Source organism: Macaca fascicularis, chromosome 7 (genome assembly GCF_037993035.2).
Source record: "Macaca fascicularis isolate 582-1 chromosome 7, T2T-MFA8v1.1".
Classification (NCBI taxonomy): Eukaryota; Metazoa; Chordata; class Mammalia; order Primates; family Cercopithecidae; genus Macaca; species Macaca fascicularis.
Genome location: NC_088381.1, coordinates 7166078 through 7184572, shown reverse-complemented (window position 1 = coordinate 7184572; position 18495 = coordinate 7166078). Strand labels below are relative to the sequence as shown.

The 18495-nt window shown below is 42.5% G+C and overlaps 1 protein-coding gene across 2 annotated transcripts in view; it reads right to left on the bottom strand.

Annotated features, from left to right (window-relative positions):
- Positions 1–18495, bottom strand: part of TRPM1 (transient receptor potential cation channel subfamily M member 1) — a 151962-nt gene that overhangs the window by 14368 nt on the left and 119099 nt on the right. Inside the window, exons 20-26 of one of the 2 annotated variants that reach the window (XM_073995380.1) lie at positions 17553–17681; positions 14695–14946; positions 13003–13195; positions 11414–11434; positions 10519–10663; positions 9094–9296; positions 8307–8439 (exon numbers count right to left, since the gene is read on the bottom strand). In XM_073995380.1, coding sequence (XP_073851481.1) covers positions 8307–8439; positions 9094–9296; positions 10519–10663; positions 11414–11434; positions 13003–13195; positions 14695–14946; positions 17553–17681 — 1076 coding nt within the window. Of the gene's footprint in view, positions 1–8306; positions 8440–9093; positions 9297–10518; positions 10664–11413; positions 11435–11458; positions 13196–14694; positions 14947–17552; positions 17682–18495 lie in introns of those variants that run through there. The other variant, XM_073995378.1, reaches the window with a different exon arrangement.

Below are 18495 nucleotides of genomic sequence, written 5' to 3'. Positions count from 1 at the left end.
TTAAATGAAAACATACTTTTTGTTAAGGGGTTGTACATAATGTGTTCTGTTTCATTCAAATAATAGGCACGACAATATATGAATTTGTGGAACTTTTGTATTAACTTCCAAGAGAATACCTATGTATGGCATAACTTTACTGGACTTTGCATAGACTCTTGTCTATTAAACATAAGGTCCAAACTCATCTCCTTGTGGTAAGAGTCCCTGTGTGTCTTTCCTAGGAAGGACTGAAACATTTGGAGTTCCGTAGTAAGACAGTTGTTAAAACCTGTTTTATTTTATTTATTTTTTATTTTATTTTATTTTTGAGATGGAGTTTCGCGTTTCGCTCTATCGCCCAGGCTGGAGTGCAGTGGCGTGATCTCGGGTCACTGCAACCTCTGCCTCCTGAGTTCAAGCGACTCTCCTGCCTCAGCCTCCCAAATAGCTGGGATTACAGGCATGTGCCACCACGTCCGGCTAATTTTTGTATTTTTAGTAGAGATGGGGTTTCACCATGTTGGTCAGGCTGGTCTCGAACTCCTGACCCCAGGTGATCTTCCCACCTTGGCCTCCCAAAGTGCTGGGATTACAGGTGTGAGTCACTGCCCTTGGCCTTTTAAATTTTAAATTTATTTTATTTTTCATTTTATTTTTGAGACAGACTTTCACTTCTGTTACCCAGGCTGGAGTGCAATGGTGCAATCTCAGCTCACTGCAACCTATGCCTCCTGGGTTCAAGCGATTCTCCTGCCTCAGCCTCCCTAGTAGCTGGGATTACAGGCCTGCACCACCACGCCCAGCTAATTTTTTGTATTTAGTAGAGACAGGGTTTCACCATGTTGGTCAGGCTGCTCTCTAACTCCTGACCTCAGGTGATCCACCTGCCTCAGCCTCCCAAAGTGCTGGATTACACGGATGAGCCACTGAACCTGGCCTTTTTAAATTTTTGTGACAGAGTCTCACTCTGTTGCCTAGGCTGGAGTGCAGGGGTGCAATCTTGGCTCACTGCAACCTCCGCCTCCCGGGTTCAAGTGATTCTCGTGCCTCAGTAGCTGGGATTACTGTCATGTGCCACTACACCCAGCTAATTTTTGTAATTTTAGTAGAGATGGAGTTTTGCCATGTTGGCCAAGCTGGTCTCGAACTCCTGGCCCCAAGCAATCAACCCACCTCGGCCTCCCAAAGTGCTGAGATTATAGGCGTGAGCCACTGTGCCCGGCCTAAAACTTGTTTTATATGCAGTTATCTTTTCGTGGGAAACAATCGCCCTTCACCTGCAAGGAATCTCATAAATTACATGGGAACATTTCCTTAATGATAGAGTTAAATGTTAACATAAAGACATGATGTTAGTGGAGCTGGGTCCAGTTCATACTTGAAGAAACCCCTGTTTCAAGATCCCATGGTATTCTATACTTGAGTTCTAAAACTATAAACTATTCCTACCCTATAATTTAATTCCAGGACTACTGATCATAAAGTTGTCTTATCCACTCTAAATTTTACATCCAGCTATTTTAATTTCCATCCACTTCTTAATACAGGGCTGCCTTTTACATTTAGTAGTTATAGGAAGAACACCGGGATAAAACCTTGTTGTGCTTACTTACAGAGTTTTTATGTGTGAAAGACTAAATGAAGACTAATCATAAAAGAACAAGACTCACGTCTTTTTGTTGTTGTTGTTGTTGTTGAGAGGGAGTCTCACTCTGTCACCCAGGCTGGAGTGCAGTGGCGCTATCTTGGCTCACTGCAACCTTCACCTCTCAGGTTCAAGTGATTCTCCTGCCTCAGCCTCCCAAGTGGCTGGGATTACAGATGCCCATCACCACTCCTGGCTAATTTTTGTATTTTTAGTAGAGATGGGGTTTCACCATGTTGGTCAGGTTGGTCTTGAACTCCTGACCTCAAGTGATCCGCCCACCTTGGCCTCCCAAAGTGCTGGGATTACAGGCTTGCGCCACCATGCCTGGCTAATTTTTTTTAATTTTTAGTAGAAATGGGGTTTCACCATGTTGACCAGGTTGGTCTTGAACTCCTGAACTCAAGTGATCCACCCTCTTCGGCCTCCCAAAGTGTTGGGATTACAGACGTGAGCCACCGCACCCGGCCAAGACTCATGTCTTTCTTCTGGCTTTTTCATTCTTTCTAATAAACAGTATACCGAATAGTTACTAAAAGAATATTAAGCTTTCTGGGATTCTAGCTCTATGCTGCCTCATTTAAATACCCCAGACTTCCTAGGTTTCTAGAATTCAGGTCATCTAATCATTAGCCTTTTCTGGTTATGTTCTGTTTTCTATTCAGGCCAGATTCTGTGGTTGGCCATGAAGTGAAGCCCTCATTAATAACCTACATTCTTTCTCCCTTACTTGCAACACATTAGTGCCAATCCCTTATCTCCCACCTATTGCTACCAGGACTCCAGGGCTAAGCAAGGATATTTGGTGCCTGGAGGCAATGTCGTATGTTTATGCAGCCATTTGCAAACACTGGCATCTTTGAGGTCTCTCCACAGACTGGTTCTTGGGCACATGGCCTCCTTCAGCATCCATGCCCTATGTACGGTTGTCTTTCTGTATCCTTGCCTTTCAGCTGTATGGTGTCACCGATGAAGGTCATGAGAACCTCAATGACCTGGCCCAGTACCAAGTCATGTTATCTAATTTAACTTGCATCTTAATTATTCCTGCCAAGTAATCCTGGTTATCTCCTTCCTGCCATATTTCCCCTAAAAGTGAACTCACTTGACTTGAATCCTTCCTACTGGCTTTAAGTCGGTGATGTTGATTGCTGGGGAGGTACACTTTACCCATGCCCAGTTTTTCTTTCTATGTGTGTGGACTTTTCATTAGTAATGCTCTGACCTCATTCCAGGCCTTTATTTATTTTGGAGGAGGACTACTCATTTGGTTGGAGATTGGGGACCAGGACACCGCATGCTTGTCTATCTCTTTATCTTGGTCATCTGGTAGGCTTAGCGTGCAGGCTAACTCTGCCTGTGGGAAGAGAGGCCTGCGATGGCTGGTGCTGCCTGTGGCTAAGTGGGTATCCCTAATTCTGGGTGACTAGTAGGCAAGAATGAAGCCACACCCTCCAGTACAACTTTTATTACTAATAAAACTGATATTTTTATCTCTATCCTCCTGAAGTCTGCATCTGTCTCTGAATTGGCTTTCAAAGTCAGATCAGGAACAAGGGTGTCATCCACTGGCACATCAAAACTCCAACATTTAATGCCATCCCCTTCCTATTATCCAAGCAACCTTGAACCCTATGAATTTAGAAGATTAAGGTATTCAGACAGGATCATCCCCAAACGTCTTCCCCATCACTGTACATTTGCCATTCTACAACCTTCTCTACACTCAAGGAATCCTCCACTTCCTTCCTAAGACCGATCTCTCTTTCAATTCCTCTAGTTACTATCTTGTCTTCTTCTAGGTAGGTCTCCATTACCAGTCACTTCTCTTTCTGGTCACATGGGAAAAGGATGCCAAATAAAAAGATTTCAAAGCCACAAATTGCTGATTTCCCATCAAGCCTACAGGCAATCCAGGATGGAGCGTGATGTCTCATGCCTGTAATCCCAGCACTCTGGGAGGCTAAGGCAGGAGGACTGCTTGAGGCCAGGAGTTCCAGACCAGCCTGGGCAACACAGTGAGATCCTGTGTCTACAAAATATACAAAAATTAGCTGGGTGTGGTGATGCACCCCTGTAGCCTCAGCCACTCAGGAGGCTGAGACAGGAGACTCACTTGAGCCCAGGAATTTGAGGCTGTAGTGAGCTATGATCATCTCACTGTACTCCAGCCTGGGCAACAAAGCAGTACCCAGTCTCTAGAATTGGGAAAAAAAAAAAGACAAAACACTTTAATCCATATCCTCAAATCTGACAAGAAACCACTTAACCCAGAAAGTTTTGGGGTAATCAGAAAATGCTATTATAGGTTTAGCTCATCTGAGACCCATAGCTTCTTAAGTACAAGGCCAACTACATTTAAAATGTATAATTTATGAGTTGTATCCTGCATATTGTGAAATGTCAGACATTAATAAAATGTATGTAAATTGATGTAGACAATATAAAAAAAGCAAAGAAGAGGCAACGTACCCCACATATTTCAAAATCCTATAGTAATATATTTTATAATTTAATATTAAGTTTGGCGTTAAGCTTCCTTGAAGCCATGGAAAAAAGGAAAACACACTGGATAACATAATTCTCGTTGTTTGAGAAAGGAAGTTGGGTCTCAGACAAAATTTTGCCAGGAAAGATTCTTTCTAGCCCAATTGCTCTTGAAACTGTGAACCTGTGATAAGGGATGCTGAACCACAAAGAGAACAGTGTGCTCCATAGTGGATCTGCAGAGGACACTGATAGCCTCAAAGCGCCCAATGATAAGGACTTATGTTGCCAAATGTTCTCCTGGAGCAATGAGGACAGAACACATGGGTTGACGAGGTCTACTTTGGCCATGCTGCCAGAAGTTGACCAGACATGGTGGCCCATGCCCGTAATCCCAGCACTTTGGAAGGCTGAGGCAGGAGGACAGCTTGAGCCCAGGAGTTTGAGACCAGCCTGGGCAACATAGTGAGACCCTGTCTCTACAAATAATAATAAAAAAGGAGTTGTCTATAAAATGTTGTTATCCCACCAGCCCTCATGGCTCTTTGATGTTATCCCTTTGAGCAAAAAGATGGTCCCAACACCAACACTTGTTATCCTTCCTGTGGCACAATCCTTTGGCTCTTGAGTCTGTTCCTACTTCCTTGTAGTAAAACCAGTGTCTTGAACCTGGAGGGAGCATAGTTGGTTTCCTTTTTGATATTCCAGGAGGGAACTCATTGAGGATGGGATAGAAATTTATATTCGAATCAGGAGAAAAGCTTTTAAGTCATTCATTCATTCAAAAAAATCTCGAGGCTGAGGCAGGATTGCTGAGGCCAGGAGTTTGAGACCAGCCTGGGCAACACAGTGAGACTTCCTCTCTACTAAAATTTAAAAAAAAAAAGAAAAAGAAAAACTAGCCGGGCGTGGTGGCGCATACATGTATTCCCAGCTACTTTGGAGGCTGATATGGAAGGCTCGCTTGAGCCCAGGAGGTTGGGGCTGTGGTGAGACCTGATTGTGCCACTGCACTGGGCACAGAGTGAGACCCTGTCAGAAAAAAAAAAAGGCTCGCTCCTACTATGTGGAGATGTGCAGGCTCTAGGTATGTCATGGTGGACAAAAACTAGACATGGCCCTGCCTTCAGGCAGCTTAAGGCCCGAGGGTCCTGACCTAGTCTAAGGTGTGAGGTGGTGAAGTCTCCCATAAGGAACTGGCATTTGGGCAGAGATCCAAGGAAGAGGAGCAGGGAAGGAGGGTGAGGTGCATCAGACAGAGGGCACAGCCCATGCAGAGCCCCTGTGGCAGGAAGGAAGCAGTGCTTTGAGGAAATGAAAGAAGGCCGAGAAATGGAATACAGAGCATGAAGGAGAAGATAGTCCAGGGCAAAGCTGGAGAGAGGGCAGGGCCTTGCAGGCCTAAGGGCAGTGGGGGCCCCAGAGGGCTTTTCAGGAGAGCCAGTGCAGGAGGGAACAGGATCCCTTGAGAGCTGACAGCGTAACATGGATTGAAAGAGCAGAAATAAATATGGAGAGCTCAGGTAGGGGCAGCTACAGGAATGGAAGTGGAAATGATGGAAGCCTGTACTAGGTACGTTGGGGTAGGGATGGAAAAAATAAGTGAACCAGGATGTATTCATGAGGGGAAGTAAACAGAACTTGATGATTGTTAGTGAAGAAGAGGGAGGTGCCACAATGATTTGCCAGTTTGCTAATTGAGCTTAATGGCGATGCCATTCACAGACACTAGAGTCCAAGTTTGGGAGGAGAACCCTGAGAGCAGGGCCCCTAAGACATATAAGTGGGCATGCTTGGTAGGACTTGGGGTTAAATATCCTCCTGCAACCCAGTGTTGTGTCAATCAATGCTGAATCATATTGCAAATCTCATTGCAGGACTGAATGCTGGATCTTACAAACTGTTGAAACTTTATGATAAAAAAACATGGTTAAATTGTTAGCATTATATAGGTAAATTTCAAAGCTTTAAGAAGGAACCTTGAATTTAGTTTCTGCAAAGAAGCACTAAAAGCACCCTGCGTGGAGGAGAATGATTAATGGGTACCCATCCAGTGTGAACATGTTTATAAAATTGAGTCACGAGAATCAGTAGCTCAGCTCTGAAAGCTACCAAGACAACAGGGAGACAAGGCATGGGCTGACATGCTCCTAACGAGACCCTACAAACTGAATGGTGGTGGTGAACACACCACCGAGAGAAGAGCAGGAAAATCATCAAATGGGAAATGGCGATGCAGAAAATAAAACTAATTTTATATAGAACGAATATTAAAGAAATAGCAGAAATGCCTGAGTACTTCAAGTTTGATTTTTAAAGTAGTCACAGGTGCCCAAAATTAGGTACAAATAACTACTTTTATTTCCATCCTCCCACCTTATCCCTTGCTTCTCAGCTGGCCTGGCTAAGAGGGAAGGAAAACTCCCTTCTCCTCAAGCCTCCTCCTCTTTCTGTCTTGGGCATTCACCTGTGAGTCAGCCTAGACAAGGCCAAGGGAAACGGAGGGGCAAGAATGTGCTCCCATCACTCCTGGGATCTCAGCCGAGGGAAACAGGAAGCAGCATGTTTTCTCTGCCCTACACACTTTCATCCCTATTACGTGTGCACAGAGCCCCCAGAGAAAAATGCAATTTGGTAGTGACCTGATAACCACATTCTTGGCGCTTTGGTCCAAGAATGGTAAAAATCCAAGGAATGCCGGGGAAGGGAGAGGGGGAGGCAGAGCAAAACAAAACACAATCTCCACTGTAAATGACTGGTTAAAATTACATTCAAGTTAATGTCTAACTAAAAAGTGGAAATTTGACTATCTACATGGGGTGCCTTATCTTTCTCATGAAGAAATAATTTTTATACCTTGAAAGTTTAGCAATTACTGTTAAAATATCAAAGAAACATTTCAAAGTTTTGTTAAAAATTTACCTTGGTAAGGAAGAAAGGTGGTGCAGGTAACCCTAGAGTTTAGCTGGTTGGATTTGGTTGGGTCACAAGGTGACTGGGTCTAGGAGGGCACCAGGGCCAGGGACCCACAGTTGCCATCTCCCCTCCTGTGGGCTGGGGCAGAGTTCACTGGCCTGAACATGCGCCGGGGAGACCTACGGTGCATCTATGAATTCTGTTGTAATTGTTTGGGAACTGTCAGCTGCAATATCTTTTTGAAGTCCCATCCTGTTTTTATGGCTCTCAATGTGTCTATTAGGAAACTTTAATTCTGTGTACTCAAGGATAGAAAGCAGAGCTAGGCATGGCTCCTCTGAGCTCATCCTTCTGGCCACCTTGGCATTGAAACCCTTTCGAACAGTGTGTTATCAGTCACCAAGATCTTTAGCAAGCTGAAAATGCTTTTAGTACATGATAAAGGCTCTCAAAACTTACATGATAAAAAGTGCAGACAGTGAAGGTCAATTGCTCCTGTCTACCCTTTGCCAGTTGCTCTTTCCCAGCTTAGGATAGAGCAATACTACCAAGTTTGGAAAATGTCACCATTTCTGTCCCTCCTGACCTGACTTCATTTACTCATTCATTGATTCACACATCCTGCATTCATTCACTCTGCATTTATTAAGCATCACCGCGGACATTAGGCTGACCTTGCTGGGTACTGAGGATGTCAAGGTGTCTGAAAGACAGACCCTGCCCTAGTTTGGCATCTCCCACCCTCATGGGGCCAGACACCTCACCCCCAACCCTGCACCCCACCCCTCCCAGTTCCCACTCTCAGGGGAGCCCCAGGAGGGAGCCTTTTCCTCTGCCCTGTGAGGCTGGGAAAGGTGTTGCCAAGGTGCAGCAAGCAGCTAGGCGGGATGAGGAGGGCAGTCCCCTGGGGAGGACCACGCTCGCAAAGGGAAGTTAGGAGCAAGAGCTGGGAGAAAGATGGCTTTCTGTAGCTTCCATTAACCTTGCGGAAACCCCCCCACTTTGGGGTAGGGGGTGAAGGTAGTCAAGAACTGTTAGGTTTTCTTTTGGCCAGGGATATTTGCAATAAATGTCATTCCCTTCTACATCCAATGCACAGTCATTACCTAGGAACTTTCTCACTATTTCGTGGGAACCCCGTTAAAACTTAAAGTTTAAATAAAACATGAGAACTCGGAGTGCATATTTAAATGAACTCTGGCATCCCTCATAGAGTGGGGCGCCCGAGTCTGCAAACCCTTGGCCCGCGGGCCGGCTGTGGGGACGCCACACGTACCTCTCAGAAGTGACCCGGATGCGCTCGTCGCTGGACGACTGCTGCTCGTCCTCCTTCTCCCGGAAGTGCTCCTGCACACACTGCTCCTCGAACTCATGCAGTCTCTTCAGCTCTTCGTCGCTAAGGAAGAGCTCTGTGTGAAGGGAGAAGTGTCGGCCACGTGAAAAACAAGAAGAATCAGTTTCGTGGCGTCAATGTGAATTTCACAGCCCCACTTTAATTAAACTCTCTTCTCTGCCATTTCTAAGGCAGTTCGCCTCTACTCCAATTGGTTTTTATCCAAAAAGGAGTTGTCATACGCCCCAACCCTGTATCAGTTGGAGCCAAACGGCCCGCTTTTAAACATTAAAAAAAAAAAAAAAAAAAAATTACATTTACTGGGAAAGTAAAGCCAAGTAATATTTCCCGGAAAACTTTTTGCACTTATTTTTATGAAAAGAGTGAAACGTGTAGCATTATTTTCTCATTTGCTTTAGATGCAACAAATTAAGACGTTTTGAAAGGAGCATTCAATTTATACAGAAATTTATAGAGTAGAGTTATTTTAGAGAATTAGCTCAACTTCTAATCTCCATGAGCTGGCTTTCCTAATATCAATTACTAACAAATTAACGAAACTAGAATAAAATGGATACAAAATGAGAAGCCTTTTGAAAAGAACAGCAGTTGGACTGAGTGTGGTGCTTTTCACACAAGCAAGTAGTTGAGTGAGATTTCTGTGAGGATGTTCAATTAGAACACTATTTTGAAATCAGCCCAACTTAGAAATGAAGAACCCTGCACATACTCAATCCACGATCCCGTTCCTCTTGGTCCCCTTCTCTCTTTTTCCTGCAGCGGCCGCTGAGACGCATAATGATGATATAGATGTGGCTTAAAATGATCATCGGTGGGGGCAGGACTGGCCTGTCATGAAATGTCATAATCAGCTGATATCGCTGAAACTTCCACACCTGGTTGGATATTGATTTTACTTCAAAGAAGGTATTGCTTTAAAAAGAAGACATTTTTACAGTTAGTTATATTACCTTTTATAGTGATTTCCCAGAGCAGTCAGAGTTACTCACATTTAAATGAAAATACTCAATGAGATGGCCTTTTAGTGCTCTTTAGCACTGATTCCTTGATTATTCAATCTTTTGGTTTATCCATCAATGTGGATTATCTGTGCTTAAGGACATTGTACTCATAAATAGCTAAGTTTAATAAATTGCTATGTACTGCTTTCTTGAAAAACCACACCACAATCTACTTGTATACTCAGGAAATTTAATTTCCTACATGTAGAGGTAAGAGCCATTTAACTAAACGTTTTCACATGTTTAAACTTTCAATTCAGTCTAACAAGTAGATGACTACTATTTTTTTTTTTCCAACTGAATTAATTAGTTAATGTACTTATTTGATTGAAGGTTCATTATTTTGGACGTGGGGTAGGTACAATCTTTGTCTTATTTTAGCTTCCAACAGGAAGCAGTAAGTGCATGATTTCATTTTCTACCAATACTGGGACCTTAGGAAAGCCAGTTACCTTCCCTGACCTTAGTTTTCTCATCTCTCAAGCCGGAAGTTTGGACCAGGTTTTCTCCAATGCCCTGTTCAATTCTAAGATTGCATATTTCTGTGAAGGATTTTTCCCTCTATATTTTTCATCTTAGAAGCTAAAATTTTTTTCAATATTTATTGAGCATGGTCAACATACTCAACACAACATGCCAAACAGGCAGGTTTTATAAGAAACTTGATTTAATCCTTTAAGCCATTTTTTTTTCTTAGGCCATTTTATCTTCTATTCTATAAATGATCAGAAAAAAATGCTTTACCTAATATTACAGTAATTGTAACAGCTTATGAAACTAATATTGCCTTTTGCACCTCTACTGATGAATGAAAAGCATGACTTGATCAAATCTTCTGTACCCCAGGAGACTTTCATCTAAGAAAATATTTTCATTAGATTAAAATACACACTAAAGTGTTAAAATACTAACCAAGATTAAATTTAAATGTATTTAAGTGTCAACTCTTGATTTATGAATACATTAAGACGATTAAGTTTGAACAAAGAGACTGCAAAAATTGGATCTACTTAAAAACCCTAAATAAATTATCTGCAAATATATTAGTATCTTGGGAGAGTTCTGAGATTAGTATCTTGGGAGAGTTCTGAGTAATAAATAATAAGCATGTGCTCATCGGCTGTGACACGTACTTGAACACAGCAATCAGCAGGTTCACCAGCAGGATGTTGGCGACCAGTAGGTAGCATGCCATGAGTGCTGGCGTGAGCCAGGCACCAGGGATACAGGGAGGAAGCCGCTTGCCCTCCTCATCATATAGGTTCTCACCACAAGGAGCTGAAAGAAAAAAATTGTTTTGTGCTTGCTTTTTACATATAATGAAAAGGATAAATATCTCTTACATATGTTTTTCAATACCTATTTCTTTTTTAATATGATTTTTTTCTTATTTCATAAGCAATATTTTTCCATGGGAAAAAATAAACTCATACAAAGAAAAAGGTCAGAAACTCATATCTGCACTCAGAGATAGTCATTCTTTGTTATATTTCTAAACATTTTCCCATTTCTTTATTGTGGCTTTCAGATACAAAAGTCTTCATTTTTAAGCAGATAAATGTATCTTTATCTTTTTTCCCTTTATTGTTATCCATTTGAAAGTCATTGTGGCTTCTAATTATTTAACATTAGCGTATGTTGTCTTCTGGTTGTTTTCTTGGTTTCATTGATACATTAAATTTGAAAATATTTTTGTTATGTCGTATGGGTTAGGGATTCCCTCTACTTCCCAAATTGTTTAATCAACTGTTTTGGTGCCGTGTTTGAAAAATAATCTTTTCCCCCTCTGCTCATTTGAAATGCAACTTTTCATCACAGGAGGTCTATTTCTCCTCTAAAAAAATTAGGGTGATCCCAACAGTGAATATATGGTTCTCTTTACTTTTTACTGGCAATTTAAAAAGTACTAGCACCAAAAAACAAGAGAAGTATTTGAAAACAGTTTAAGACTACTAGTAATCAGCTAAGGAAAAGGTAATTAAGAAACACATTCCATAGACTAGAATAATCAATTCCATGTAAACTTACGATTAATTTCCATGGCGTAGACTACATAACAATTGGAAAGCAGGATTTTTGTTTTGTTTTGTTTTGACAGGAGGGGAGGAAAGAAAATAATATGATGGTTGAGAGAAAAGTAAAACAAGTGACTTAACAACATAATTGTTTTGCTGTGAAGAAATACAAATATTTTAAGCTTGGGAATTATTGATTCACACTTAGAAACAGTGATCTATTTAGAAGAATTACATACATTAATAATTCTAGAAAATATATATCATGGATATTTATTTTACCTTATGTCATAAGCAAGAGCAAAAGCTCACTAGTTAAAAATACTGTGAAAAAGACATGTTACTGGCAGATGATCAGGTTAACCAATCACACATTCCCTATATTCCAACACAAACACCTCATAAGCACAAATAACTACAAAATTATTAGTTAAAAGATCAAGAATAAAAAACCTACATTTAATTATGTTACTGAGAATAGCACAGCCTAAAGTTTACCTGTTTATCTTCTCTCATAACCCAATTTAATGAAAAAAAAAAAAGTCCAACAATAAAAATACTACAGTTTATGCCTGGAATCCAGGGACTTTTAACATGTATGTATGTCTACCTAAACGAATATTCTTTTGAAACCAAATTAGATTTTTATGTTCTGGCTTACCAAGCTACTAACACACTTCAATAGTTGACTTTGCAATACTTGCAATAATGATATGGTCAGAATGACATTATAAAAGTTAGAAGCTACTGCATGAGCTGGTTATTGTCTAAACTAGAGACAGTAGATACACAGACAGCCCTACATTCTATATGAGAGGAAGATGATAGAAACTTTCTATTCCCAAAGAGCAGAACTCTGGAAGTAGCAACATGCTATTATAGCTGATGCTTTATGATAAATTACAACATGCAAATGAAAATGTTGGTCCTGAAATGGAAATGGGGCTAAAAGTGCCTCCTTCACTGGTGGAACATTTATTCAACTGTCCTGGTGAAATAGGTACAAGAACATTTGAGCTTTACATTCCTTCAATCCAGAAGACACCAGCTCAGCCTGCAGAGGAGCTGGGCCTACATTCCCCAGAAATCTGTGCAGGATCATAGCCCATTTCCTCTATTAACATCCAGATTATTTTTGATAATACAAAATAGCACTCTAGTAGTGAAGATGAAATGGGTAGCTATGTGGAAAATGGGCTCTGATGACTTGAAGAAGAGGATGGTGGGACGTACCAGTTACTCTGCCCTGTTCACTAGTTCATTCTACTGGAAAACACTACCAGCCTTATCCTGGGGTGGGGAGATACTGGGTTGAAGAAAAACTAGGCTATTGGCATTAGAACTGCATTCATGTGACAGGATGTCCATCAGGTCCAGTTCAAGGGAAGTGAGACTCTTTTGGAATTCTAGTGAATTATTTTTAGAATAAAAGAAATGACTGATGTCTGAAAATCCATGTTCCATAATTTGTTCTTATTTCTTTGTAAAATAATTTGATGCCTATGGTGGAGTGACAAATATTTTTTATTTCCATATTAATACATGCTCTTCCATTAATTTGGAACTGATCATCTGCCTCAGAAGCAGGGAAGAGAATCTTACTATGAATTCTACTCTTACGGTCTATCTGGTCTGCAAACACCTCTCCATAGATCATCCAGTAGGGCATGTAGAAGATGTTTCGGGCCAGTTTCCAAGAAGGCTTCTCCTCTGGATGCAGAATGGCTTGACGGGCTACTCCAAAACTCATGAGCACGACCAGCATGATGACCACAAAGTACAGCATGTCGATCATCTGAGTAAGGAGAACATTTGTCTCTCACTGTCTTGGCTCATGGGCCAAGTTCACCCTGGCTCATTATATTGCTCTCTCCAATTAAGCACTTCACGAATTCTTAATCAGGATGAAGAAAGCCTCTTTCCCTTCCTTCCTTCCCATCCCTGGGAAGGCTTTTTCCTACTCCGTGCAATGCTTTATGCCTAGAATGTCTTCTAGAACATTGCTAGCCTCATCGGCTCTTCATCCTTCTTGCTTCTCCTCTGTTATTGCCCATAAACACATGTACCTTAGTAACTAAAACTGCAAATGGACAAAGGGAAGAATTATGAGAAAAGATGGGAGTTTGTAAGGGATACTAAGGAGTAAGAGGAGGAAATACCTAAGGAAATAAAACAATAATGAATTGAGAGTGTAGACCAACATTTATTCATTCACTACACAAGTGCTGAGTGGTTACAGTGAGCAATGCCCTGTTACTGTGGATACTAAACTGGTATAATTCCTAATTTTGAACATCCCTTGTTCAAGATGGAGGCCCTTGCTGGAGTTTACTAAAGCATACATCCCTTATCTCAAAACCACTTGCCTTTAAAGAATCCTTCCTAAAGGTAGGAGGCTTGCTTTCTTCTTGCACCAGTCCTAACACTGAGGCTCTTTTAGGTAATGTAAGGATGGCCTGCTGGTTCATTTTCAGTTTCATATTCTCTGGCCTGTTCTGGAGTATAAGTCATCATGGTCTAATCACATGAACTTCCTGTATTCACTCCAGGCCAGAGTGAATGAGCTGAAGATCATCTGGAGTACAGGTTGGGAATTGGCCTTGGGCTCCCTTTGTCTCTGGCTTCTGCCATATGTTAGGAGGTTATAAATCAGGCAGTTTTTTGTGTTTTTTTTTTGGACATATGTGCATTCTGAAGGGGATGTAGTCTCATAGAACATCAAATCCATGTCCCTGAAAATATGTTTCCAGCCATCAACAAGTAAATATTTTGAGACATCTATTTTGCTACTGAATTCCTATTGCATCAAAAATTGATGCTCTCTTATGTCCTGGGAAAGTGAATTAAGCTCTTATAAAAAAAAGGAGGCTATTTTCTTTAATGTTGCTGTCAAAATAGGCTCATTAATAATAAATCAGAAGGAATAAAAAGCAAAAGTAATTAGTCATCCTACAGTTGAAATATGGTATGGGAGAAGGAAGACAGTATATATTGAGTACCTGATATATATTGAGAGATATATGTATGCATATTGTGTGTGTATACACACTATATATGTATATATGTTATTTATGTATACACAGTAGGCCCTCAACTCATGTTTTTCTATCGGATTTTATTAAGTTATCAATACGTAGGAGAACTGTGTATCTTAAAGCAAAGAATATTTCCTTTAAAAGGCCAACTGCAAAAGGAAAACCAAATGAAATTGAAGGAAGCCATGCCCAAGGCCTGTTCTTATGCCCTAACCACAGCCAAAGTCTCTCTGGATACCCACAGGATGCCATTACTAACCATCTTTCCAATCATCATCACGTATGGCCCCAGATACTTGTTGACACCAAAGATGTCCAGGACACGGATGTACCAGAAGATGATATCCACACAGTAGATTACCCGGCCATAGCCCATGTAGGGCTGGTTCTGTAGGCGAAGAATTGCTCCAATCATGAATGTGGAAATGGCCACGAGATCTGTGATGTTCCAGTACTCCTGAAGCCAAACTTTGATTTTCTGGCTGAGTTTGCCTGGTTCTGACATGAGGATCTGAAAACAAACCCCAGAGAACAATAAACTGAGATGCCGTATTAGAAGTCTTGTCTTAGAATATTGGAATTATAAGACTCGTGGAACATTCCAGGGCATGTTCTGGCCCCTTTCCTACTCAAAACCTCTAAACACTCTTCTTCTCAGGGAGAGAGAGATATCTAGAAAGGGAAATTCCATGGGATCCTCCCTATTCTTAGATTCAGGGTTTTACAAACTCAGGAAATGCCTTCTAAATTATGTCCTTCTGGCTGTAATTAAAGCAGCTGCATTTTGATTTCTTTTTTAATTATCTGGACACGTGCCTGTTACTCCACATTCCAGAGTCACACAGGACAAAAACTCTAGAGCACAGATGAGCCCCACGTGGCCCCACAGAGGGGCAGTCCACCCAGTGGAGATGGCAGAACGGGGCTAGGAAATGTTTTGATTTGGCAAAATTCCTTTGCAACTTAGACATGAGAAATTAGGGGAAAGTTAGACCAGGTTTTCCCCTACTTGAGATATTATCCTTTCAAAATCACTGCTGCTTAAGGGGAGACTTCCACAGAATAAAATGGAAGATATTTAGCAAGCAGCACGCGCAGGCGTATGCAGAGCCTTCCCAATGGCACAGCTGTCTGTGGTGCCGCACTGGGTGGAGGGTTGCCATGCCAGGTGGTACCCCTTCAGTTGCAGAGGTCTTGGGGATCTCTGTGGGTGGTTGGGGCAGGATGGGACAGTGGTTTTCTATCAGCCCACACAGAAGGGATTCACTAGTTTAACAACCCGTGCGCACCAGCTGATGGCCGCCCTCTCTCTCCTATAACTGGGGGCAGGTTCCCGGAATAAAGAACAGTGTCTTGGTGTATGGTGGATCCTCAGCAAGGTCATGACAGCACAGTGATGGGAAAGCAGGCTGCTCAGGAAATCCCAGTTGCAGCGCCTGCAGAATTTGAAGGAAGCCCTGCTAGAAAAGGAACAGTAGTAGAAGGTGGCATGTGTAATTTTGGATTCAGTGCTCTTTTGGTTTTTCAGGCTCTAGTCCGATGCCATCAGATTCCCTCTACCTGGACTAGGTTAATAATGTTTTTCAGTTCAGTGAAAGGGTCAACAGTTATCGCAAAATAATAGTATTGGTTGTGTATCAGTTGCAGAAAGGATATGAAATGGTGCTGTGGGCTTTTTCAGTTCAAGGTGCTTTTTTGCTTGGGTACATGCTTTCTCTTTATAAGCAAATTTAGTGAATTAAAACTTCTGAATGATACTGGAAAGGAAAGTACCTGGCCCATCTTTCCTCTGCTGTCTGCAGAGATTGCCTACTGGGAGTTACATTTTCACTCGAGCCCTCTGGGATGACAAGAGTCGTTTGTGAGATGGTATCTGTTCTTTTTCAACACTGAGTTGAAAATCCTGTTCCCTCTGTTTGCAGCAAATGCTCTAGGCCCCTCCCATATCCCCTGGAGCTTCTCCCCAGGAGGGCCTGTCCACCCCACTTGCCGCAGGTGCTGCTGTTAGGCCCACGCCTGCACCCTTCTGGGAGGCTTGCTCTTGGACACTTGGAGCCATGTCTCTGGTGGGTACCAATGACTAATTGAGGTGGGGCCCAAAGGTGAGACAGACGCCACAGTGTCCAGTTCACTCAGAGCCCCCTACAGGATTAGGCCAAGGACAGGGTCCACCTGAAGCCACACCTCACTTAGCTCCTTTCCTCCTCACTGGGAGCCCTCCCTTCATAAATCTCTTACACAAGAGTCCAGAGATAAAAGAGATGATATTTTTCCTGCAACTTTGGGCTTTGGACCACACTGTGCAAGTGTCCCTTGTATCTCTCTTTCTCGCTTCTGGTCCCAAAAAACTAAGCCAAAATTTGTACCCAGTTGTGGTAATTTGGTTTATTTCAAGTCGCCGGCAGCATTTGCTGATGCTTTCCTATGCATTCAAACCTGTTTTCATTGTTAAATACCTTTATTTTGCCTCGTGTTTGAATTTCCAAGTCCAAGTTCATTCAAGATGTATACATCTTAAATAAATGAATGGAATAAACTTGGAATTGTGAGTACAAAAAAAGTCCCACAGCATGCATAATTTGTTTTTCTGTTTTTGTTTTCGAGATGGACTGTCACTCTGTCTCTCAGGCTGGAGTGCAGTGGTGCCATCTCAGCTCATTGCAACCTCTGCCTCCCGGGTTCAAGTGATCCTCCCACCTCAGCCTCCTGAGTAGCCAAGATGACAGGCACCTGCCACACGACCGGCTAATTTTTGTATTTTTAGTTGAGTTGGGGTTTTACCATGTTGGCCAGGCTGGTTTTGAATTACTGATCTCAAGTGATCCTCCCACCTCAGCCTCCCTAGTAGCTGGGATTGTAGGCGTGCATCACCACACCTGGCTAATTTTTTTATTTTTAGTGGAGGTGGTGTTTCACCATGTTGGACAGGCTGGTTTAGAATTCCTGACCTCAAGTGATCCACCTGCCTCGGCCTCCCAAAGTGCTGGGATTACAGGCATGAGCCACAGTGCCTGGCCCAACATGCATAGTTTGCATGAAATGTTTTTTCAGTAAGGAGCCATATTTGCATTTGCAATCAGGGGTTAGTGGGCTGGGGCAGGCCTTTGGAGTAGCCACCTCTCGTATCTTCTCTAACGCCAGGCTCACGATGTAGGAGATCACAATCCATTCCTGGAGGGAGGGCCAGCCATCCATCCGCACCAGGATGACATAGTTAAACAGCAGCAGGTAGCCCAAGTATGATATCTGAAAGAAAGACAAGCTGTTAGCCGTGTTTGGGGGAATAACATTGCAATCAAATTTTGACACCCATTTTCTTTCAGGTTGACACATCTAAAAGAATCTTTGTTTCCAACTGGACTGACTTATTGAGAGGAAACGTTCCCTGCACCTCACCAGTGAAGACAGAAGACCTGGAAGCAGGATGGGAGGCATTTTGTACTTCAGCATGATATGGGCCCTGACTTTCCATTTTCTACATGGAGACATATTTGTTGGTGCTGTCATCCTCACGGGGAAACTATGAAGTTGCAAACATTGTGATAACGGGAAACTTTTAATAGTTTGCTGGAGTGTCTTCTACATTCCTGGAAATTGGAAAATGTTACTTACTCCTCCCTGCCTCACAAATTTCCTTCCTGATTCTTTCCACAACTGGGAAGTCAGATGAGAGGACATGCAGATGAGTTGCCCACCCAGACACGCGAGCTGACCCTAGGGTCCCCTCAGTTAGTGGTGGCATGTCCAGGATTTGCTGTGGCCGCAGCAGGGCCCCATCTCTGTGGCAGGGAAAGAGGCAGAGCTGGAGGTGGGGGTGGGTGAGGCAAAAGCGGGGAGTTAAGGGGCTGGGGGAGGACGTCTGAAGTGGGTCACCTGTCCCCGGTGGTTCACCAGGACGCCAAGAAAACTTCAGCTTCTGGGTCCCTCACCGGCACAGGCCCCTTTGGAAGGCTTGGGGGAGGGCTGCTAGAAGTTGAGTATTTGTAATTGGGCATTTTTTTTTTCCAAGATCCCACCTCCCAATCCTATACATTTTACCAGGAGACAGGCAGGCCCCCCC